This window comes from Rhagoletis zephyria, unplaced genomic scaffold (genome assembly GCF_001687245.7).
Source record: "Rhagoletis zephyria isolate East Lansing unplaced genomic scaffold, Rhagoletis_zephyria_1.1 Rzeph_scaffold_06587, whole genome shotgun sequence".
Lineage (NCBI taxonomy): Eukaryota > Metazoa > Arthropoda > Insecta > Diptera > Tephritidae > Rhagoletis > Rhagoletis zephyria.
Genome location: NW_016163670.1, coordinates 8,941 through 35,359, shown reverse-complemented (window position 1 = coordinate 35,359; position 26,419 = coordinate 8,941). Strand labels below are relative to the sequence as shown.

At 35.0% G+C, this 26,419-nt stretch overlaps 2 protein-coding genes across 2 annotated transcripts; one reads left to right on the top strand and one right to left on the bottom strand.

Moving 5' to 3' along the window:
• Positions 1 to 1,908: 1,908 nt before the first annotated feature.
• On the bottom strand, positions 1,909 to 2,895 carry LOC108373316 (uncharacterized; the record flags this gene model as incomplete). The annotated part of the gene is made up of 2 exons (XM_017629187.1): positions 2,452 to 2,895; positions 1,909 to 2,382 (listed from the first exon to the last, which is right to left on the bottom strand). Coding segments are annotated over exons 1-2 (561 nt in total), but the record flags the coding sequence as incomplete, so codon positions are not given.
• A 7,314-nt stretch (positions 2,896 to 10,209) lies between these two features.
• On the top strand, positions 10,210 to 25,660 carry hoe2 (hoepel2). Its single transcript, XM_017629188.1, is given in 16 exon segments — positions 10,210 to 10,908; positions 13,860 to 14,500; positions 20,375 to 20,519; positions 20,584 to 20,819; positions 20,922 to 21,085; positions 21,147 to 21,419; positions 21,489 to 21,659; positions 21,736 to 21,884; positions 21,958 to 22,096; positions 23,882 to 24,447; positions 24,449 to 24,504; positions 24,507 to 24,623; positions 24,626 to 24,652; positions 24,655 to 24,699; positions 24,757 to 24,849; positions 24,918 to 25,660. Coding segments are annotated over 15 exon segments (2,523 nt in total). The 5' UTR covers positions 10,210 to 10,908; positions 13,860 to 14,247; the 3' UTR covers positions 25,007 to 25,660.
• Positions 25,661 to 26,419: the final 759 nt, after the last annotated feature.

The following is a 26,419-nucleotide window of genomic DNA, read 5'->3' as shown; positions in this document are numbered from 1 at the left end:
CTATTATAATGTTCAAAAATGTTGCAGTATAGATGCCAAACGTACGATAGTTATAGAAGTTTTAGTACATACAAATTTTTAATAATAATTAATTTTTAATTTTATTAATAAGTTATGTTACGTATAAACATATGGGTGCAAACGTATGAGGTTTAAGAAAGCTTTATTTTCAAAATATTTTGAAGAATATTGCCACCTGTTTAAAAGTCAAATACCATTTTCCCATATGTTAAATAAAGATTACAAAATGGATGTTAATCGAAAGAAGTATGAGAAGGCTTTATTTCAAAAGTATTTTTAAAAGGGGTTGCCACCTGCGTAAGTCAATTTAAATTAAATCAACAAGTTAAATGAAATGATGTCAAGTCTACCAAGAGATATTTAGAAAGGCTTTATTTCAAAAATAAATTAAAACCCGAATTAAATTTAATCAGTTATTTTAACGAAATATTACAATATGGATGTCCAGCGAAATGGCTCAAAAACGCCTTAATACGAAAACATTTGAAGAGGGTGTCCCTGTTTGAAAAATTGTATTCAAGTGAACATTTGCAAAAAGGAATATCTTTCGCCTTTACCAAAAAGATAAATGAAATATACCAATGGGATATTGATATGAAACAAAGAGTCTTTGTTTTTGTTATTGAGACACATTTTTTTTTGAAGAATTGTCACATGTTAAAATAATTTAAAAAATGTAATAAAATGGCCAATTTACTTGGGCAACTTTCTTAAATAAAATTTATTATTTTCGGTGATATAAAATATTTGCATTTTGTTGCATCTGAAATCGGGCAGAGTTGCGGGCAAAAGCTAGTACTTACATACATTAGGGCGGGTTAGTTTTTTTTTTTTTGGACTATGTGCGTATAGCATAGGAGGATTCTATGTGTAATCCTACGCAAATTTGCCGAAGAAACCATGGATCTAAAATTAATTTGGAGTTTGCCAAATTACGAAAATAGGTTTCGTAGAAAATGCGAAAATTTTCACTGTTGCGCCCTCTAGTGGAAGTTTTAAGAAAAAGATAAGTGCGGAATGGATTCCTTATACAAAAAAAAAAAACCCTTAAACTTCTTTACGACACTGCATGGTATATTCGGCAAATTTTATTAGAATTACACGTAGAATCCTTTTTTGCTATACGAGCTTAGTCGAAAGAATCTCCAGTACAAATTGATTCGCCCTAATGTACATACATATGTATGTATTTCGACTGGTTGTGACAAACATCCGAATAGCATGAAAAATTATGAATTACGGCCAATTACTTAATCAGTCTTTAGATTTCTCAATCAGTCTTCATAGATATGTATCAAAAACATAAGCCTACTCGTGCGCTAACCTCTATATAAACACATTTAACCCAGTGGCTTGTTAGCTGTGTTACATATACATACATATGTATGTATATGGTGTATGGACGTGCAGGTGAATATACATTCATACCCTGTCGTGAAGCGCATCAGTTCCGAACTCGTTCGGTTCTAAAAATTTTGGAATTAGCAAATTTGCGTATCACTGAATGGAAACGGTTAGAAATAAAATAGATAGTTCGATCTTTCACAAAACGATGCATTTATAATTGTTCTGGCTGCTTGCAACAAAACATTATTTTTTAGAAAAAGTGGACTTATCAATTTTGTACTCTAAGCTAGCGATATGTAGTTAAAAAAAAAAAAGAAAAAAATAGTTTTTTAATAGTATCATATTTAGGTGTTTTTGGACTGGTTTTGGACCCAGCTACCATTAGACTATCATCGCTTTTGGCGATAAAGAACTGGTACTGAACTATTAGAAATGTGGTTCACCAGTTTGGAGTTTCCCTGCAGGTTATATATGTACATACATATTTATATGTGTATGGGTGTAAATCCTATATGTATTTGTTTATATTAACGAACTCACATTAGCCAAATCCTGGGTGGGTGTATTTGCCATTATGTTATTATTAGCGTGTCGTGCCGCCGCCCCGCCTATGCCATTTACTATGGCGCCATTTCCGCGTCTCAATGTATTTCCGCCATTCAATAACATGCCTCTATTTGTTGTTGTAGTTGTTGATGCCACCACCACACTGAGTGGTTGCAATGGTGGCTGATGTATGGGTGGTGGCGTAGCTGCATCGATCTCATTTATAGTTAATATTTCACTATTTATTTGTTGTTGGGGTTGTTGTTGTTGTTGTTGTGGCGACAATTCATTTCGTTGTAGATTCAAGGCCGCATCTAAGTTGTCAACACCTAAAAGAGTATCACGTTGCGATTGCAAGTGTTCGACCCAGGCTTCGGCGGTGGCCATACGCGGTCCCGGACAAGTCGCCTCCAGTTTGCTGATCCGTTCGTCCAGATGCACAAATTCCTCGACAACCGCGACGGGATCCTATGGGGGAGAAAATATGGAAAGGGAGGGGGTTCACTTTTACTCGCGCACTCGTATCGGTATTCGTACCATATCGCCTTGCTGCCAACGTTCCAAGCTCTGTATGGGCTCTTCTAAAACGCTATTCGTATCCATCGATGAACCACATCCCATCATACGAGTAGAAATTTTATGGATAAACGCATATTTGTAGTTAACGCGTAATTGAGGCACTGCTTATGGAATTCAACGATCAATGGCAAAGATAAAAGTGTGGAGCTGCGCACAAAAATGTATGGTTTATTGGAAATCCAAGCACTTTTTACTTCATAAACTATTTCCAATAAAATTTATTTTGCCTGCCACTAATTACCTACTTTACTGCTTATTTTCTTCACTTTTTTCTGTACTTAATTAATTTAATATTTCTCCACGCGCTAGCTTACACTTCGTTGTTCACTTTCATAATTTCACTTGTCAATCGTTTGACCGCCAATTTCTAAATGAAATCCATTTACTTGCTTAGGCTGCATATTAACCTAACGAATGGTCAAATGGACAGCAGTTCGTTGAGCTTTAACCCAACTGCATTTTAAGTATATATTTTCATATTTACATTCACACACATACATACATATTTACATAAATATACCTACATATAAATGCATACAAACACATCCGATGGTATCCTTTTATACAATTTTTCCACACTCTATTACAGGCATCCCTGTAGGAAATTTTACTCGATACTAGCCAAGTCAATTCGTGTCTAAACTATCTATCGTGCCGCTTTTTCGTTACATCGAAGTTTGCATTTATGAACGTCCTACCGAACGTAAAGAAGTTTCACTTCAAAAAATCTATCGAACACCTGGACCTTGCATCTATTAAACGCTTTATCTATACAACTTATCTATTCCCAGGAGAGCAGCTTGGCAGTCTTCACCTCGGCTTTCAACGGTGAGGTTCTTTCCAATTTTGACGACGCTAAAAGTTGTTATAAGCGTCACTTTACGCAGGCGTATCCGTTTTGCGGGGTTGTAAAATTTAGAGATGGCATCCTCTACGATGCAGCTTCTCCTCGTGCAGTCAAAAGCGTCTTTATCAAAAAAATGTGGTGTGTGTAGATTTGTAATCTAGTGTTTTCTCAAGCATTTGACGTGCTGTTAAAATCTGGTCAATGATGGACCAACACTGATATGGCCAAATCAGTTGAACCCTGAGGTGATTCAGTCTTTCACAGTATCGTCGATAGAATCTTAAACCAAGTTTTATAAAGTCGCATCGCATGGTAATTGACACAAAACGGCGTAATCTCTCTTCTTGTGAATTAGGAAAAGTGCACAGTGTTCACGAATTCATCCGGCGAATTTCTGCTTAATAGCCGGCACATGTACGCCCTCTTCACCTCCGGCAGCTTAGCTAGTATTCGGTTCGTTTCAGGTCCTTTGCTGTTTTTAAGCCACATTATTGCTGTTCTCATTTCGTTCTAGTCGAGTGGAAGAACATAAGCCTCAATACTAACTATACACTGGTCTAGGTTTACTTTATTGGCACTATGTCAAAAAGTATTGAGGAGTCTTATCTTCATATCTCAAGTGTACTCTGGACGTCTGTTACCATCTTCGTCTTTGCTGGAACCCACCATAGGCGTGAAATCATTTGCTGCCTTTTTTTCTGGTTTAATCCAGGTAATCCTCCGAAATAAATTGCCTTCTTTGTGCGAGATATATAATATAATCTTTTATAGATTAGTTGGAAACTAATACCTTGCAGGGTGTGTTGTTTAAAGGTAAAAATTCTCACATACTAAATTACTATGATGGCATTTGCTCATAAATATGTCCACATTTTATAATAAGTACATATGTATATGTATTTGTACACATATGTACGTATGTGTGTATGTATGTATGTATGTATGAATACATTTAACTGTATTTTGTGTGAGCTATATACATACCCTGCAGCAATAAGGCGGCCAATTTTCCGTTAAGGTCTAGTACTGCACTGGTTAAAATTTGACTGGTCAGAATTGGACATTTTGCTTGCATCGAAAATGTCAGCCTTCGACCAGTCCCCAAGGAACCGAAACCCTGCAAATGTCCCAATCTCTTGGTCTGGCCTTGATGAAAAGTGCGCAGAGGTGCTTGCCACTATTTGTTAGCTTTCAGGAGGGTCCAGGTTCAAATGCCATCAGAAGCAACATGGTTATAAAATGATAACATTTATATTTTTTTTTGTGTTTCCAAATTATGAAAAAGCATCGGCGAAGTGCAGAACGCAATCTTACTCCAACGAAAAAAATCTCCAAAATTGGACTAGTCCAGGACTATCTTACGGTCAATGCTAAAAATGGCAGTTGAAACCATTGGCAGGGGAATTATGAGGGACTAGTGCTGGTAACAATAGGTACTATCTGAGGGCTAACTTAGGGTGAATCTGAATTTCTGCAGGGTATGCACATTTGTGTATAAGTATGAGTGTTCGCATGAGTGCGTGCCAGTTGGCATATGACACTTGCGCTAGTTAAGCTCTGACCATTGAATAGGTGTTTACTTACTCAAATTTATGGTCAGTGCTTTGTAAGGTTTATGCCGAGGTTTGAGTAAAGAGTGTGAGATATATAGGCAAAAGTGACTAGTCTGCAGTCAGTCTGAATAGAAACGCTTTAGTACGGTTCGCACATCAAAGAGTAAAATTGAAGAAAGTAAAATCAATCAAAATAATTTTGAAAATTTGTATGAAAATATCGCTTTATAAAACTCTTCATAGGTTTTATATATTTTTTTAATATAAAGTTTATTTAAATGTGAAAGTTTGTGAGTGCGTGGGTGAGTATGTTTGCTGGTCTTTCACACTAAAATAGCTAACCGTATTTCAATACTACATAATTGGCACACAAATAGGTTATAATCCAGATTAATATATGGGATTTGCTTTTTAAAAGAGTTGCCAATTTTTAAAAAGTTAAAATCGATTAGAAAAAAGTTAAAGAAAGCAAAAGGGGTTCAAAAACGATTTTTGGGAAAATAGGTTTAACGGGGGTTGCCACCTGCTTCAAAAGTTGAAATAAATTTAATTACAAGTTAAAAAAAATATATATTTTAATATGGACATCAAACGAGAGCGGCTTATTGAGGAAGTTTTATGTCGAAAATATTAAAAAACGGTTGCCAGCTGTTTCGAAATTGAAAACATATTTAATAAAAATATTAAACAAAATATTCTAAAATGAGTTCCAAACAAGAGAGATTTAAGAAAGTTTTATTTTGAAAATATTTAAAAAAAAAACTTGCCACTTATTTCGAAATTCAAAACCAGTTTAACAACAAATTTAGCGAAATATTTTATAATGGTTATCAAAAGAGATAGATTTAAGAAAGCTTTATTTCGAACATATTTACAAATAGGGCAACCACCTGTTTAGGAAATTCAAAATAAATTTTACTAACAAATCAAATGCAATATTTGTGCATAGGTTGCAAATTTTTGTGTTGAAAGTGTCGCTCATTTTCTTCATATAAAATAATGTTCGATAATTTTTTATATGGAGAAATTAAGCGACACCCTCAACAAAAAAAAATTGGTCCGAAGTCAATGTTAACTCCTAGCTTCCCCAGACTTCCACCCTACTGTACTAAAATTGAATACACCAAAAAACTGCTTACTTAATTTTTTTCTAAAGAGTGTAATTAAAAAGCGCAAAATTTTTACGAAAATTTACACAAGGTAATAAGCTATGATGTTTGGGGTTTCTGTTGTAGAATTAACCTTTTTTTTATAAAAAATGGGCTAAAAATAATATACTTTATATATTAATATAACTTTATTGATTGACTGTATGTATAAATATTTGTATTTGTGTGCGAGAATTAGCAGGAAAAGGAAATATCGGGACTGACTGGATTAAGATAACTATCTGAGTATGAGCATGAAAATGATCAGCATAATTCTATAGCATTGGATATAACAGATTGAGGTACAGCTGCCAGATTGATATAAGGCGGACGGCGTCGCAGACAAGATTTAGTTCTTAGTGGACAGATGCAGATAGTAAATAAATATGTAAATCCTGTTTGTAAACGAAAATGTTTATCAAAATAAATATTTTGACATTTGAACATTTGTAATTGGCCATTACTTATGTGCACTTTGCTTGACAAGCGCTCGAAATCATAAAAGAAATGCTGACTTCAGAGTGACTTTCAGCCACTTGTGAATCCATACATAGCAGTCATTAAGAAAGTGTGTAAAGTAAAGAAAACTTGTACATAAAAGGAGAAATATGTGTTTGTAAATATGGTACATTCAATGTTGCAAGGTCACTACATGTACATATGTATGTATGTACATATATTCAAAACAAATTGTCAAGGACGTGTTAAGTTGAAGGCACACGGTAATTGACTAATAACCATCGATAAGTTACATTTGACTTTGACAAGATGAACACACACATATATATATATATATATATGTATATATATATATGTATGTAAAAATATATATGCACAGGTAACCAAGTCATATAGGGCAATTTAATTTATTAAATAATAAGTTATACGCATCGCCTAGCTGAGTTCAATACACTTCTGCTTATCAAAAAAGTCTTTATAACCTATAAGTATATGAAATTGTTGGAAAGCAGAGATGGTAATCAGTATGAGTAAAATAATTTAAATCAGCATTTAATCATTATTTCATGATTTTTATATTTTTCGCTCAAAAGTAATAATTATTATTGATTTTTGTTTTTTCGCTCAATGGAAATTATTTTTATTTGACTTCTATTTTTTCGATCACAACTAATGATCATTTTATGATTTTTATTTTTTCGCTCAGACATAATAATTATTATTGAGTTTTATTTTTCCACTTAAAAATCATGATTATTTATAAAATTGAATTAGGCCATACAGACGCAACTTACTGAAATTTGGACCTGAAATTTTTGGTACTTATTCCTTTTATTAGGGTGGGGTGGTGTCGCTACCTCTGTAAAGGATACGACGGAAACCGCGCTGATATAGCTTTTGCGTTTTTTTGAATGATCATTATTCTAAAGTGAAAAATATAAAACTAAATAATAATTATTATCATTGAGCGACAAAATAAAAATCGTAGAATAATCATTATTTTTGATCGAAAAAACAATAAAAATCAAGTAATAATAATTACCTTTGTGCAAAAATTAAAACTCAAATATTAATTATTATTTTTAATGTTTATTGATTAAACTCGAAAAATTAAAATCATTATAAATTACAGTAGGGCGTACGAACAACAAATACGAGAGTATAGCTAAAACTGGTTTACGACGATTACAACTTGTTGATTTTTTTTTTTTTGTTTAAAATTTAAAAAATAATGATTATTTTCCGTCCCTGTTAGAAAGTATAACCTGAAAGTGCACTAATTACATACATAAATGGTATGCCTGCAGCAAGTGTTTTTGTTAATTTAACACTCAGCGTCAATCATTAGAATTGAATACAACAAGCGGCGACACTTCTTTCATAATTTTTTTTTGGTCAAACTGCGAACGCTCCACTTTACCACCAACTTTGTGTAAAAACTTCACTCCTCCTTAATTGTATTTACAAGCGCACATACATATGTACATATGACTAAATATGTATGTAAACAAGCATGTAAGTCATTTTACAATTACGCACATCTGTGTTTTTGTTTATTCATAACTTGCAGGCAGGTCTCGACAAGTGTCGACAGCAAATATTGCCCCCCTTTTTTGGAATGCATTGATTGAATGTTGCTCATACGCCCGGTAGTACTCGCATGTTCGCTAAGTAAGTAAATAATCACTGTCTAGCACGCAAAGCAAGCAACAACTACACGTTCATATTGAAAATTTTTTACATATGTATATAAATATATTAGCATTTAGTGAGTTCAATTGAATATTTGAATATTAAATGGCGATAGGTTATTCTTACCTCGCCTTAGTGTCGCGCTAGCAACAAGTGATGTGCTGCAAATAAAAGAAAAATGCAAAAAGAAAACAGATAATTCCACAATATGCGAACAGTTGCGAAATTATAATATATGTATGTATTAAAAGCTTTATTGCATACCGCTGCTTTGTAAATGTGTATGCACATTTGAGGTTTTATCGGCGTAAGTAGTTGGACACAACGTGCACAGATGGTTCTTTTAATGGTCAAATTGTGCAATTAAGATTGACTGATACATGCGAATATTTCTCTTATATCTTATATGAACGCAGAAATGTAAATAGTCAGCATTTTAAGTTCATAAAATATTTAACTAAAATGTTAATTAACACTCAGAAGAAATGGACTAGGCGTAATACTCTGGCAGTTATTTAGGGGGCCGAGGTTTTTGTCCGATTTCAAGTGCAATGTGGTACAAACTGAGTGCTTTTCAAGATGCACATATCTCATATATATGTAATTGAGCGGTGTCACGCCCAATTTCCAAAAATTGTATGAAAAGCCAATTTTTTCGCAAATATCCATTGTAAATATCAATATCGAGTAAATATTACAGAATTCTTTAGCGCCACTGCGTACCAATCGAAATGATTTTGAAAAGGCTTCATTTCTAAACTGCATTAATGAGGGTTGCCACTTGTTTAAAAAATCAAATTCAACCTGAATTAAGGGAATTAGGTAATTGAAATAATTATGAACAGGGTTGCCACTTATTTTAAAAGTTGAATTTCGAAAATTTGTGAAATTTAAAATTTTTTTTTATCGTTATATACAATAGAAAATTAATTCCACAAAAAAAAACTCAACCTTCGAAAAAATGGTGGCCCATTTCACAAATTTATGGTCCATAACGATAAAAAAAAATAAATATTTCAAAATTTTTCGTAATTCGAGTTATTCTGGAGGTTACAGTTATTAACTTTTTTCCAAATTGTTTGGATTTGATTTGCTTTCTCGTGATTCGTAATACCGATTGTGGATATTTTCTCCCCATTTTTATTTTGTCATTACAATTTTTTTTTTGTATAAGTTATTAACAATTTTTAAAATATAATTGACGCATCAATCGCTTTAAGATAGCGTTTTGGGTTAACACTGTTGGTCATTCCATTAAAAATTATTGGGTAAAACTGACCGGAAGTCCCTCCATTTAGAGGGGGTGGACATGTGGCCTAGGACACCTTATACATATATCAATTTGCTCACGCTGCTCCAACAGTGGCAATGGCCGAGTGTGCAAAGCACTGGCGTGCCATTTGAGGAGAGGATCGAGTTCTCGGGTTGCGGATTTTTTTTCTTTAGTTGATTAAATTTTTCTTGTTTAATGTAATGTTTTTTTTTATTGTTTAATAAGAATATATATTTTTTTAAATTTTTTATTTTAAGATTTTATAGTTTTAAATAGTATGTGTTTGACTAATTTTTTAGGAACTTTTTTAATTTTCTTTTGTTATTGAAAATTTCTTTTAATTTTTAGACTTTATTATTTAAGTATTTTTTTTTTAATTTAATTTAATTTTTAGAATTTTCTACTATTTTAAGGTATTTTCTTTTTCTTAAATAATTTTTTTTTAATCCAATTTACATTTATGTGGGTTATTGTTTTAGAAAAAAAATACATATTTTTTAAATTTAATTTATTCTTTCAATAAGCCTTTCGAAACTTTCCGGAAGTTGTCTTTCGAAAGACTGTGAGGAGTTGCAGGACAGTTACCAGAATTACCCCGTAAATAGAAATATTGCAGTTTTGATGGAAATCAAATCTTTTGGAGTCAAAAGACTTGGGAACCGCTGCATTATTTCATTTAATTCTTGAAAGCTTTCCAACTTTCCAAATGTGTCAAGGCATGCTCAGTGTCAATTTCACTGTGAATTCAACGTAAACATGTGACAACACCAATACCCACATAAATATACACGGGTGGACAAACACATGTTGAACGCTTGGAAAGCTATCACTAGAAGAGCTTTATAAGCTTTTTTAAGGCAACGAAGGTGGAAAAGCAACAGAAAGCCAAAGACGTGCTTAAACGCTGGAAGCAGCAGGTGTTGGCGTTGCAGCTGCAGCAGCAGCAGCAGTGGCTGCAAAACACGCGCATACGCATAGAGTACGTGACAGGAAATAAAAAACTTCCACATACATACACACAACCACCCCCAGGCAGCCAGCCGACCGTGAGTACTGGAAGTGTGCGAAGTGTGCATGTTGAGATGGCAGAGACGCTAGCAGTCGCAGTAGCAACGGCTGCGCGGCAGCAAACAAGGCAACATTGTGGAGAACAACGCGCGCCTCCAGAAACCGTTGAAATGCTGTGCTGCACAGCGAATTCAAATTAGTTTGTGACAAGTGTTGGCTGCTAAAGTTGTTCTGGAATTTTAGTGAAAATGAATTAGAAATGTTTTTTGTTTTTTTTTTTTGTGAACTTAGCAAAATCACTGTTGACAAACAGTCTTGGATTTCTACAGTTGCGAATAAAAAAGGGAAATCGTGCGTGTATGTGATGATTTAGACTTCACGTAGGCCCTCTGTGCCAAGTTTGGGAAGTAAAAGTATTTTTGTGATATAAGAAATGTAAGAATTTATGAATTATTCACATGTATTGAAATTTGCGCGTAAGAAGTGAAAGTGAACGGTGGAGCGCTTGAGAAAATTGCAAACAAAACAAATACAAAAAAATAAAACTTTGCCTTCGCGCATATATTTCGCAAATAAAGTAAAATTTGTGCACAATGGAATGAGGCTACAAATAAATTAATATCGTCCACTTTTAGTGTTTTGGTACTCGGAAGAATAAAAAAAAAATTAAATTAACATACAAAAGCCATTGTAATACATACTGAAGCATTGCGTCATAAAACGCGCGTATTACGCGTTTGAAAACAAGCGAGAATGCATACAAAAAGAATGTATTTATTTTTTTTTCCTTTTTGTATATTTGGAGGCGTGAAAAGCTACACCTCCTCGCTTGAGTTATGCATGCATGCCTCTTTAGGAGTATTATTTGCTTATTTTGTTTGCAGCGCCGACAAAGAAAAAGATGCAAAGTGATGCAAATCCGACGGAAAATTAGTAAATGAGTGAGAATTGTATTAAATAAAACAACAAAGCAAAAAAAAAGGAAATATTTTGAAATTAGTGTGGAAGTAAAATTACAAAAACACCTGCAAAAATATTTACAAATGTGTGTTTGCGAGTGGCATATATATTTGCAAAACATAAAGGGTGTTTTCTTGAGATATAGAATTTTAAATTGAAATAAAATAATGAGAAAAGATGCGAGTAATTTCAAACTTAAAATTTACTTAGGTTAGGTTAGATTGGGAGGCAGCCTCACTTAGAGTTACAGCGCAGTTCTGGCAACTGTCTTTCAGCTCACCACAGTCTTGTGAAAGACAAATGTCTATCATATCAATTCTGGCAACTATGCATCCTGAAAGCTTCTCTCTTTTAGCGTTACTCAGTTTGTGCTTAATCAATAAATTTTCTACAAATTAAATTAAATTTAAAAATATATATTTTTTCTAGTCAAAACAATAAAAACTACATATTAAAAAATAATAAAATTAAGAAATAAATTTCTAAAAAATTTAAAATAAATTTTTCCTTTTAAAATAATAAAATCTAAATATTAAATCAAAAAAGGAAAGAAATAAATAATAAACATCAAATAAAATTAACAAAAAATATTTTTCTTTTTAAAAAAATAAAGTCTACAAAAAAGTTTCTAAAAACACTGGTTTACAGCAAAGATGTCACTATCCAATTTCTATACAGAATTGCTCGATGATTCCGAAAATCGAGTTATGTAATTTTTTTCTACGGAAACGTTTTCGAGATATTTGCAATTTACCGTCAAATAAAAGCTAATGAAATTCTCCATAAAACATTTATACATCTTTTTCCGATAGGACGGATATTTTCTGACAAATAAATTAATCATTCCAGTTTTTTTTATTTTCTAATAAAAAAATTTAAAAAAATCAAACTTTAACAGAAGAAAAACTTTTAAAATAACAGGTTCTGTGCCAAATTTTCGCATTTGTGCTAAAGCCTTTTCTGTTACAAAAAAAATAATAATTATCAAGTTCCTAATGAAGGAGGGATAAACAAAGAAGTAATGAGTGGTCAACTTAAAATACGCAAAGATTTTTTGTATGAAAAATGAGCAGGAAAGAAAGTTACTCATACGCCACGCCTTTCTGCTCCTATTTCATACAAAAAATCTTTACGCATTTTGATTTGACCACTCATTAATTTTTAATTTATCCACCCAAATTAACGATTTTCGGAATCACCGAGCAATTCTACATAGAAATTGGATAGTGGCGTCTAGAGAACAAAAACCAAACTAAAAATAAAAAATATATGTATTTTCCTTCTTAACAACAAAATATAAATACTAAAAAATAAAAATAAAATATGTTTCTAAAAATTAAATTACATTTAAAAAGCAAAAGACAAATCTCAACAGTAAAAAAAAAAAACAGTTGGGGAATTGTAAGTTCGGGGAAACCGTACTTTATATACCCGGCGTACGTGTTAAATATAATTTTTTTACCATTCTGTAAACTACAAGATAAGCAAGGGTGTCTTCCCGATTTCAAACAGTTTTGAATTATGCTTATATTGAATTAATTGGATCAAATTTTGGTGGAAATCGATAAAGCAGTTATCTCTATACATAAGTGGGTGGTGCCCCGCCCATTTTCTAAATATCTATAATTAATATTTCTTGTTAAGTGATTGGTGGGCTTCTTTAGTTACAGAAATAACGAAATTTTCGTATTGCTGAAATTTTCCATTATATGGGAAGTGGGCGTAATTTTAATCCGATTTCAAAAATTGTCAATATGGCCGGAGTGTTCTGGTAGTGGTTTCCTTTTGCCATTTTTTATTCGCACTGTCTATGAATTTTTCATGCCAACACTGAACACAACGGCCAACTGTTGTCTATTGTACAAGTAAGCAAACAAAGCCGCGATAGCGTGTGGGAGAGCTGCATACTACAAATCCGTAGGACCCCGGTTCACTCCTAGGAAAAAAAATATTCCGACGAAGTGATAACCTCCCCTTTTTTGGAAGTCGATTAAAAACGAAATGAAAATCACTAATTTCTGCAATCTATAATTTTGATAAGACCAACTGCGTCATTATCCAGATCAACACTGCCGTCTGTCTATGCAATAAGATGATAACAGCGTTGCCAGAACTGACCAATTTGTGACCGCTAAATCTTTATTTGGAAAATCAAACCTAAAAAACACCCTTTATAAGCAGCACGCCATTGTCATTGCCATATGAACTGGCACTGACACTGCGCGCTGATGGCCACAGCGACGAGCCCACGCAGAGGACGCGCACGTTCGCAGTGTAAAAAAACAATAAAAGACAAAATAAAAATCGGCGGCTTTGCCTCTTTAATACTTGTGCATGCATATGTACATATGTATATCTGTAAATACATACATATGTACATACATACATATAAACAAACAAATCTATTTTAATGTCACTTTAATTAGACAAATCCCATACGGATCTCCAGCAGCTACAGACAACAACTAACTCTGTGCTTAATTATTTTAATTGATGTCGTATTAAGTGTTAACTAAGCAACGCATAAGTGATTGTGAGCGTGCGTGCATGTGTGTGTGTGTGTGTGTGGTGGGCATTTTAAGCACGCGCGCGCAAAGACAAACATATAATCCGACAACCAACGAAGCAAAAAAAAAATAGCAATCAATCTACCCACCTCCTAACATAAACTTTTAACCCACCAACTAAGTAGTTACGCATTTGTTGAGTAACTACTCATAGCCAACGCTCAACAGCAGCTCATCATAAGCTCTCTACATTGCTCACTTATCAACTCTAACTACAAACACATTCCACACAAACCCCGCCAGCGCCATGGGTATTAAGGATAAAATACGCGTGCTGAAGAATGGCACCAGCCCCAGCCCCAGCCAAAACCAAAGCCACGAGACAGCCGTTACACCGCCAACTAAGGGCCTCGATCTATTGAAACCACATTCCAGTCGCAATTTGATGACTCCGGGACAGGTCACCGAACAGACATTGCAGGTGTGGCGCGCCTTGCCACCACAAATACGACACGATCCCAGCATGGTGTCCTTTCAGTTGGAAAATGAGCGATTGCATGGTGGGTAGACAAATGAAAAACATATTTGCATATCTATTTATAACTAACGTACATATATATATGTATGTATGTATAAGTTGCAGCCAAGAAAAAGTGCATTATTTTTTATTTTTATTTTTTTTTTATTAGCTTAATTAACTCATGCAACTCTTTGAAAGGCAACTATGCAACACTAATTAATTACTTGAAACTGCGCGCGTGCAGGTTTGGTATTTTTAGTTGCTTCGGAAGTCGTTTTTTACTGCGTATTATTCGAAAAAGTATAAAACTTTATTAAAAGTTATTTTGTACGGCTTTGAGGAAGGGCTGAAGCAAATTGCACTTAATGAAACAGTTTAAAAATGCATGTGTTTTTAGAAGAAAAAAAAGAACGTTGAGCAAAAGGAAATAATGGGATTATCTAAAATCTACTAAACACAAAATAAAAGACTCAAAAAGAATAAAGGTACAGCAGGCCTCTTGAGCAAATTCAGCTTTGTGGTTTGGTCCTTTTTAAGAACTTTTCTCTCCTAGCCATTTTACCCTAGATTTCAATAGATACCAATGCAGTACTATTTAAAGGGAGCCATTTTCGTAGAGCGAATTAGCTTTTTGTGCCCTTTTCAGTGCCGCGATAGCCTTTCCAGTCCATCTCACTGTTAGAATTATCTTAATATTAATCTGTCCCAAATTTAAGGCCGTTAACCCAGGAGACCCCTCCAAGTCCACAGATATGCCCGCGGCATACCCAGGCTTCTGAATTGGGATTATACTTATAAAGTGGATTGAGAAAGTACCAAGTATTTTACTCAATCGAAAAAGAAAACATGACATATTTTTTGGGGATGACCGAATATTTATTTGTCAAAATTACACCCTCTTTACCATATTTGAAGGAATGCTTGATATGAATGAATATCGTCGATCAAAAATCGACAGATGCACAGGTTCGTTAAATAAAATAAGTCTAGTTCATAATATCAGGCGCTAAAATTTGTACATACATACATATATGTAGCTTATCACTATTTTTTAATTAGTTAATATAATAACACTATGATTCAAAAAGAAGTTTGTTAAACCTAAATCTATAATTCATTCTTGATTTTCTTGCTGAGACTACGTTTAGTTACTTTGGTAGCATCGGCACATTTCATAGTGATGGTTGTACGAATTTCGCGATCCGAGTACTTTATCTTACTTTGCACACAATGAATGATATCGGCTACTTTTAATGGATCCAACTGTCGCTTCGGTGGACGCTCACGGCCATGGAATGCTGGCGAAGGTTTACCGCTGAGCGTATGAGTTGCTAGCGTGTCTCGATCGAATATCAGTGACAGTAGTGTACGAGTAGCAATTGTTGGCACGCTCCAATTGATATTTTCAAAAGCCTCCTTCAAAACCGTTGTACCATTTGGACCTATTGTTAGGGTGGTTGGTTTCTCCTCTGATGTAATTGCGGGCGGTAAGTCCGGTGTTATTGTCAAGTATTCCATAGCGACTGCAGCTGTGTTTGGTTCCGCTTTAATTACAGGATTTATTGGGGGTTCTTCCTCTTTGTTGATTGATCGCCTCTTGGCCGCAGATTCAGCAGAGTAAATGAATATTTGTACCATAGGCATTAATTGGTTTGTTGATGTTGGAGCCTGTAGTGCTATCATTGCTTCGGCAGCTGAAGATCTCACGTTGCTTGTGGGTGCCGCTGTGGGGCTATGTCGCTGTTCGTGATCAATTTCTGCTAGACGTCGACGTTTTTTACGGCTACTGTTGGTCCATGATTCGAAATCTAGTCTGCGTTTTAAATGCGATATCCCTGTGAACGGTGTTTCCGAAATCGAATTTCTTTCTGGATTTCGCTCAGTTTGCGTTACTTGCAGTACTCGCAGATCCATTGGCGTCTCACGCGACTGTAGTGTTTCGGTATTCTCGGCGTGCGTTTTTCCAAATATCCGTAGATCTATTGGAGTCTCAGGAAATGCTTGAAGTCTATCAGCTGCCATGATCGAATCCAAGTCATGCGACGGTGAGTTGATGATGTTGGTCATAGGTTACGGAGTTGTTTTAAAGCCTTTACTTTACTCCGTTGTGTTTAATTTAGTTTAGTTTAAGTAGTTCTGCAATAAATGGCAAGTAGCATCGTCTTTTATACTTATCCTCGTATGTACTACTTATTTCGGATGATTAGTTTGAAAGGTAGCCGCTACCTGTAAAAACTACCTTCAAGAGAAAAAGGTGTTGTGAAAACTCTATACCTGTTAATTGGTTAACCGCAGCATTGTGGCCAGTGTCCGAATGACCTTCGAAAGCTAAGAAAAGAGTTTTCTTTGAGAAGGCAATTACGGAGAAACTCTACATTCTCTTTCTGAGGCAGGTGCTATCAAAAAACTATTATTTACTGATGCACATTCATATGCTCGGGTGGCGCGTATTTTTTACCTGTGCGCGAAATTTTGGTATAAATCAGGTCAGCCGCTACAGAAATTAACGGTCAAAAGAACGTGTAGATTGTTTTGATAGTTAAAAGTGGTCACTTACTTGAGTACCTATACTTTGCTTCGATAAATTTACATCGTTTTTTGGGCAAATGTGAAATAATATAACCCAAACCGTGGTGCTCAACAATGGACTATCAATGCGGGATTGCCTGAAGTAATACATACCCTTTTTACAGCTGTTTTTCTGATAACTAGGTGCTCGTTCTGTACCTTATATGTATCTCTATTTGAAATTTGGCTAATAGCTTTTCCTTCAATCTCAAGCACTTTTAGCCCCTTCCAGTTTAAACCGAGTTGATTCGCCTCTCGATCGACTAATCTCCTCCACCTTTCGCGCGGTCTGCCGGAAGGCCACGCATTTTTTCATACAAAGTATATGCGACAATTTTATTTTGGCAAACAAAATTCCCAAAAATCAACGCAATTTTGTAGCAAACTCAAACTTGCACTTTATTGTACTAAAATTTAATGGGTCATAAAACTGCATACTCAAAATCTTAAAAAAATGTCAAAGATCCATAATTTGAGAGATTTTTTGAAACATTTAGGATCTTGCTGCGACCATAAATACCATCCGATCGGAAAACAGTTTAACTCAGTTCAATGTGATCATCAAAATATTCATTTCTTTTTTTGCGGCAACCTACAACGTTGAGAAATAATGCAAACGAAATTTGCAACGATTTGGCTCGAAAAATTATCTTTTCCGGCGAAGCGCATTTCTATCTCAGCGGCATTTGATCGTGAAACCCGCACGTGATCGTCGAAAAGCCAATGCATCCTTTTTTGGAGCAGTGGCATCATTGAGTATTACTCAATATTTAAGTATAGCATTATGGGGTGCAATCTACAATAATTTGAGTTATGAAATTAATTTTTTTTTTCTATAGAATTTTTGAACCCCGTCCGTTTTGGTATGGAACGCCCCATATACATACATATGTACATATCATTCGGATACATACATACGCATGTGCCTAAATATGTATTTCCCTAAATCTAATGCTTATTAGATACATTTACATATGTATGTATCTAAATTGCATCTCGTATCCGATAGATATGCAAGCGATAACTTTAAATACAAAATTGCCGTTCAGATATTAAACGATTGAAATTCGAGCCGGTTGTGTTGAGAACTTTCAAATACAAACATCGAATCGAATGGAGCCGTTGAACGGTGTTAACAAATGCTTGCAAACCTAACGGCATATTTTTTTTTGTTGATTAATACAACAATTTTTGTGCAATTAAAAATGCTAACGCAATTCTCTTTTGTTATTCCCACGCTTATGCGGTAAACGTTAGCAATATACAAAAATACCCATTCATGCGCTACATTAGCGGAGGAAATGACAAATTGCCAAGCGAATGATATGAAATTGAAGGTTAATTAACGCATTTTTCGCATAAATATAGGATTTTTTGTGTACACACACATATCTACATATGTACATACAAGCCCACGCATCTATGGCCAAAAAATATTATATTCATAACTGTCAGTTTATAGCAGTCGCATGAATCCTTATTCAACTGCACACACACCTCCTGCAGTGCCACTTATATGTATATGTATGTATGTACATATATGAAAGACAAGTGTCCTTCAAAATTTTCCTTTAGGCAATGTTTATTTGTTTTTGTTTATTATCGTAGGCTAACAGGTACGTGTTTATGATGCTATTTTCGTTCTTTGCTTTTTTTAGTATACAGTTAATTAAATATTTATTTGTTGATTGAGCGCAGCCATTTTTTTTTGCGTGCGGAAAAACTCACTGAATTTTTCATAGCTTCTTATGACCACGTTTACACGTGATATTTTCGTGAGTGAAAGATGAGATGGATAATAAATTAGTATTAAAATATGGGCTGCGGAAAAAGTAATTTAATTTTTTATTACAGCGAAACCTTTCATTGCCGGAATCGTAAAGGGGAATTGAAATGATTTCGATTTTTTTCATGATCCTACATTTTCGTTGATGTGTTACACATTATTCTTCTTCTTATTTGGCGCTGTAACCGCCTAGGCGATATTGGCCGAGTTCAACAAAGCACGCCAGTTGTATGGAATGACCCATGTGCAATAAATTCATAAACCCAGACAAAATTGTTCAATACCTCAAACATATAACTGTCAACAGTGACGTGTGCGCCAAAACGTGTAGACTTTGTATGTGTTGCCAGGAGGTACTTTGTCTTGTCCTCGTTCACCGCTAGACAAACCTCTTTAGCATCTTTTTCTAAGCTGCTAAAACTGCTGAATATGGTAGATCTTATTACGCTTTTCATCATCAGATTGACAAAGGCGCGCGAGAGTGAATCGCCTTGTCTAAAACCTCATTTGATCTCAATCGGCGCGGAGAGGTCCTTCCCAAGAGTTGTTCTTTTGCACATCTACTGCCTTCTCCTTGACACCTTACATGTGAAGTGTCATTCGAAAGAATTTTTTTTTCCGAAAGGCGAATTGCAGGAAAAGTTTCTGAAATCGCTTTTTGACTGTTTCTAGCAATATTTCTCCATACTAAACCCGTTAGCCGCAAGATAACGAAAAATAAATGGATTTAGAAAAACATTTGAAATGGGTCGATACCATCAATAGTATCGATAGTCACCCTAAAGACTATCGTAAAACATCGATGGACTTGACTATCGATAGTTTGACAGCTCTACGGTAGTTGGCATAAACAGTGAAATCTCCTTTCATGCGCCCTACCAGCTCTTCGCCGGCTGCTTTGAACAGCTTAGTCTATAAACCGTCTGCTAGAGGAGCTTTCTTATTTCAAGTCCATATTATTTCTGTTCTCATTTCGTCCAGTGATCCGGGTTCCTCTTCATCAAACGCGCCACCTGTGTCGAATGTATCTACTGTGTGGACGTCTCTTACCCCATTTCCATATTCATTTTTGCAGGAACTATCCGCGGTCGTAAAGGTCACAAGCAATAACCGCCTAAGTCGACTTACGAAAAAATGGAGTTATATATGCTTTCGTATTCTCCAACCCCTATTCCATGCGTATGTGAAATCCACATCTCGCCAGCTAAGCTAATTAAAAAGTTATAGGCGAAAATATTTTGGTTTCCCCATAAGGCTAACAATACAATCCAAATGTTTAAAATGTTTTTGCTCGAACTCAGGTTTTTCTACTTAGGCGGTTATTGCTTATGATCACAGATATATTCCGTTATCGAAACCATTTGACTGCGTCCTTATTTTCTAATAGCATTTTCGAGCCGCATTGTTGCCTGCCGAAAACTCACAAGCTTTTTGCTCCCTCCTCTAAGCTCAATCTATTCTTATGGAGGCTTAGTATATAGACCTTTGAAATTTCTATGTTTTATAGCTTTATGTATTTTTAAAAATGAAGTGCCTTCTTATTTGTTTGCAACTTTACAGGTTCCTTAGTACTAAATACAGATGATGAGTCCGGCAATCCCCACGACATGGAGTCGAGTTATGAAGATGAACATAGCTTTGCAGATTCGGAATATATAAATATGAATAAGCTATCACAAGGCCATAATACAGCCGATGAACGAAGGTAAGAAATGAGCGTTCGCAAGCTAAAATATTAAGAATTCAATGTATGCCCATTTTTTCCACAGTACCGACGGCGAATGTACACTCTCGGACATCGAAAACTCGACCAACGACAAATCCAAAGCGGTTGTGACGCGCGTAGTGGCTCAACAAAAGTCGAAAGAACGACGCAAGCGTGAGCGGCTAATAAAACGTAGTGGCTTGCTGGTATTTTGGCTATTCGCTGCAGTGGTTTTGATGATATTCGACGAGAAGCATTTGCTGGAGAAGACATTGGAAGTGCCGTGGAATAAAACGAAAAGTTGGTGAAAGAGTTTTTTTAAGACACACTTTTACTCTTCTATTAGAAGACACGTATGGCTCACTAATTTGCACGTTTTTCCATTTTTCCTTTAACTTTTAGACTTCGTGCTGCCGCAAAATCCCACCGGTGACTTCAAACTCAAAATCTTCGGCACTTTCAATGAGACCATGAGAATGTATCACCATGACGATGATGGAAAATTTCTATTTGTGCAACCCCAATTGTCTTATCATGACAAAGTGAATAATCGAAAGGATTATAAGGTAGTGCCGCTGTAGAATAAAAATGAAGTAACTCATTTTAAATCTTTCCTTCACCAAACAGAACATTCTGCAACCCTGGCTGATACCGATTGTTTCGGAAACACTTTTCGAAGTCGCGCCGGTCGTGTGGCGTAATCAAACATACGAAATGCCGGAAAATATTTTGCGTAAGCTACAAAAGCCGGGCGTGCAGTTGCGTCTGAGCATGTACACTAATGCGGAGAAGGACTTCGCCGTAGAATTGGTCTACAATCCATTGATAATCAATAAAAAGACTGGCACGCTGCTCGCTTCGGGTATTTTACTGATCTTCTATGCGCTGCTCGTGTGGGAGGTGTGTCGAAAAGATTTGATAACACTAACTAAAACAAAAGTTTAATTCTTAAACTAAATTGTTCCGCAGGTCTTTCAGCGCACCTTTGTGGCCATCATTTGCTCTATACTCTCTGTCGCCGTGTTGGCTTGCTTCGACGATCGCCCGAATATGGAGGAGATCATCGAATGGATGGATATGGAAATGTTAACGCTGCTATTTTCTATGATGATTATAGTTGGCATCTTAGCAGAGACGGGCGTTTTCGATTATNATGGAAATGTTAACGCTGCTATTTTCTATGATGATTATAGTTGGCATCTTGGCAGAGACGGGGGTTTTCGATTACATAGCCGTGTTGGCGTTTGAGATATCGGGCGGTAAAATTTGGCCTATGATATATTTTCTATGCTTTATAACTTGCTTTGTATCGAGTTTCCTGGATAATGTGACTACAGTTATTCTGATGACGCCGGTGGCGATTCGGTAAAGTTGGGAAAAGTTTGAAATTTTATGAAGAGGTGACCATTTAAATATACATACTATGTATATTTTTCAGACTCTGTGAGGTCATGAGCTTGGATCCAGTTCCGGTTCTGTTGGGCATTATAGTGCAATCGAATATTGGCGGCTCGTTGACTCCCATTGGTGATCCAATTTCGATAATTATTTGCTCGAATCACTTCTTTACGAAAAATGTAAGTGAATAAAAGAACCATTAATAGAAAGCTATGATTTGAACCAGTTTACACTGAAATACGATGAAAATACACCGCGTTAAATATTAATAAAGATGCCTTTAAATTCACCATGTTAGTTAAATATATAGGGGTAATGTTATCGATAAACATTTTGATTATTTACTGATAAATATATCGATAACTATACTGACAGTTATAGCGATAATTGATAATTTAATGATAACTATAGCGACAAAAATATCGATAACGACATCGATAACGAAACCAATAGCTATTTTGATAGAAAAAGAATACGACTGATTGGTTGACAGTCTTATCGATAAATATATCGCTAACTATACCGATAAAAATATTGGTAATTTAACGGCAAACAAATCCATAACATACCGAAGAACATATCTATACTGAAAAGTATGAAAACGACGTCGATAACAATATCAATTGTAATTTGTATCAAAAATTAATGCTAATCATTGTTTGACAATACCGTTTAATTGCGATAACTTTTACGATAATTATATCTGTAAACTTATCGATAATTATCAATAATTATAATTAACCGATGAATACAAAAATTATTTTAACGGAAAATTTATCGATATATTTTAATGACATCGATAACAATATTAAGAGCAATTTATGTGGAATTCGAGTGCGAGTGATTTATCGATAATTTTAACAATAAAAATATCGATAATTACAACGACAAGCAAACATATTTTTAAATCTTTATCGACATCGATAACAGAATCGATAGCAATTTTGATTGTAACGGATTTTAATAGTACGAGCAACGCCGATAAACTTATCGGTAAATACATACATATGTATGTATAAAATACACAGATGTCAGTATCGATAGCGATATATCTAATATATATCAGAAATTATGCCAATAAATGTTTCGATAACAATACTGATGCATGTGTGCATCGATGACTATACAAACACAAATAAAGCTATATGGAATTTCGGTACGATTTCAATAAATGTGCAGACATTGATGACAATAAATATATATGTATGTATATCTATTATTATGCCAATAAATTTAACTTTACTGAATATATATCGAAAACGATATCACCAAGGAGTTCGATAATAATAACGAAAGCATAAATCACAATAAATTTTTCGATTTGAAATTGTTATCGAAATATTTATATAAAAAAAGTTAAATTAGCATCTGTTGAACATAATTTTATTTGAAATGTCAATTAAATTTTTCATAAACATGGGATGTCAATATCGATAATATTAAATGTGTCGAAAACCATGTTGACTATCGCTAATAATAATTAGTAAAAATAACGATAATATATTGAACGATATATTGTTTCAATGACCACACCGATATCAATAGGTATCGATAATATACAAATATTTATCATTATTGGTATATCGATAACTACTTATATCGAAAAGTCCATTTATATCGATATCGACGCTCCATTGACAAAAGTATTCAACTCGAAACCAGCTCATCGTAGTAGAGGAGTAGAGAAGCTCCTACTGCGATGGAAAGACCAAGTGGAGGAGGACGTGGCTTCACTTGGCATTTCCAATTGGCGTCAAGTTGCAGAGAAGAAAAAACGTGTGGCGTGCCTGTTGAGCGCGACCAAAATAGCTTAAGCGGTTACAGCGCCAAATAAGAAGAAGAAAAATGTGGCAGTTTTAATCGATAACGAAAGAATTTCAGTGATACTTACAAATAGAGATAAATATTTCGTGAGAGCTGCATTAAATTTCTTTCAAGTATTCCACTTGTTTCCCCCATTACAGGGCATCACATTCACCAAATTCGTCACCCACACTCTACCCGGTGTTCTACTCACTTCCATACACAGTTGCATTTACCTGCGTTTCGCCTTCCGCGACCCTCAATCGCTGCGGCTGAACGAACCCAAAGAGTTCAAAGACCTGCGACGTGAAATCAAAGGTTGGCAACGTGCCGCCAATTCACTCTCCTCCTATTCCAAGGATGCTGACCTCGTGCGCGCCACCTTGCACAAGAAAGTGAAATTGCTAAAGCGTACGCTGCGCCGCAAACAACGTGGCCTCGATTCGAACGATGCCTATACGCATACGCTGCAAGAACTTAAGCTCAAGTATCCCATCAAGCATAAGATGTTGCTGATGCAAACGTGTGGCGCTTTAGCCTTCGTGCTCATCTGTTTCTTTGTGCAATCGGTGCCGCAATGGCGTACACTGCCACTCGGCTGGCTAGCACTGCTGGGCGTTATTGGATTGCTGATCGTTTTGAATCGTGATGATATGGAACATTTGTTGCATCGCATTGAATGGACGACGCTGTTGTTCTTTGCCGCCATGTTTGTGATGATGGAATGGTGGAACGTTGGGTCTCTTCGCATGGATTGGTGAAATTACGAAGCGGATTATATTGTTTGTGACGAGCGACATCGTTTGGCAATGGCTATATTTATTATTTTGTGGATATCGGCAATGGCCTCAGCGGTGTTGGATAGCATACCGGTGACGGCTATGATGGTGCGTGTCGTCGTATCGCTGTGAGTAGGGAAACATTGGGACTGCCTTGGAGCCGCTCGTCTGGGCGCTGACATTCGGTTCGAGTTTGGGAGGTGAGCTGAAATGTAGCTTTTGTTTTGAAATTGTAAAACATTTTCTTAACCTCCCAGGCAATGGTACTTTGTATGGCGCTTCCTCCAATGTGGTCTCGGCTGGCATCGCCGAACAACATGGCTATAAGATAACATTTACACGCTACTTAAGTGAGTAAAGACACTTGATTGGCGCTATCATTCTTCACATTAAATCTTTCTTACATTTTTCTGCACAGAGTCGTTTTCCCATGATGGTCGGCCAAATTATTATCATACCGCTTATTTAATGTGGGCACACATTCTCTTCGAATGGCATGAGGATTAATTAGGGAACCTATCTAGAGGCCAAAGAATCTAAGTATTCAATTAAAAGCTAAGAGCTGTTATTTAGTAAATACATACATACATACGTAACTTGTTCTACACACACACATTATCTAATATAAGACTAAAATATCTACCTACCTACCTACCTACCTATAGTTATGGAAAATGCTTTCTATGTGCTTGGGAGCTCAGTACTTTTTAGTTAAATGTACAGTATGTGTATTTTTTTCGCTTTTCGAAATTTTATCTAAAATCTAAGCTGAATTTACATACACATTTATGTAATATTTATGATATTATACACTTATGGTGTAGTATGATTTTATGTGGATTCCATACAGATTTATAAACATGTGAACAACTTTTTGATGTGATTAATGGCGTTTTCTTTTTTACCGAAAAATTATACCCAGTGATTGCCCTTCGCACGAATATATGTATACTAAGTAGGAATGTTAATCCCGGGATCCGGATTTTTTAGGTTCCAAAAATCCCGGGATTCTGGGCAAATGATCTCGGGATTTTCGGGATTTGTTATTTGCACTGTTGGTGCTAATAGAAACTTATTTTTCTTTTCCAGTATTGGCATATTTCTTTTTATTTTATTTAATAGCTTTTATTTTTTCATAGATCTCTAGCTCATTATACATATAACACTGCATTTTAGTTTTTACTCTGACGTCAGTAATTCAAAAATGATTTAAAAAATTCTGTGAAATGTGCTTAGAGAAGAAATATGGGTATCAAATTAAAGAGGGAATTCTGTAGAATTTAAACAGATACATTTTTTGGTGCATAAGGCCTGGTAAGTACTGAAAATGTCCTTATAAGATTATATCTTTGAAATTTGGCAATATTTGTTTTTGAAAAAAATATATTTATTAAAGACTTATAAAAACTCGATAAAATCCTCGAATTTCGTCCTTCTAACTTTATCAGCTTTAAAAAATTGCCTATTCATACTGGTGAATCCAAACAATTTTAATTTCTTTTAAGCCTAAGAAAATTTCCTCTTTCATTTAGTACCCATATCTTTATTCTACATTGCATTGAATTAAAAAAAAAAATAATTGTTGAAAGTAATCAAATCCATTTATTTATTATTTATTTTATGGTAGGAGAGCTTCTCAAACAATAAAGATGCAATTTTTTCGATTTAAGTTGTTGAAAATTAATGAATATCTAAATCCCGGGATTGTGATAATGACATCCCGAAAATCCCGGGATCGTAAAAAGTGAAAAATTAACATCCCTAATACTAAGTAAGCCGAAGGCAAGGAAAAGGCGAATTTTTTTTGTTAAAAAAGAAAACGCCATAAGTAACCAGTATATGAATTTTAAATCAATAAAGAATAATCTCATTGTTTGTATTGCGTTTTCTTTTTACTTGTTAATTACTTGCCTGAAGTTA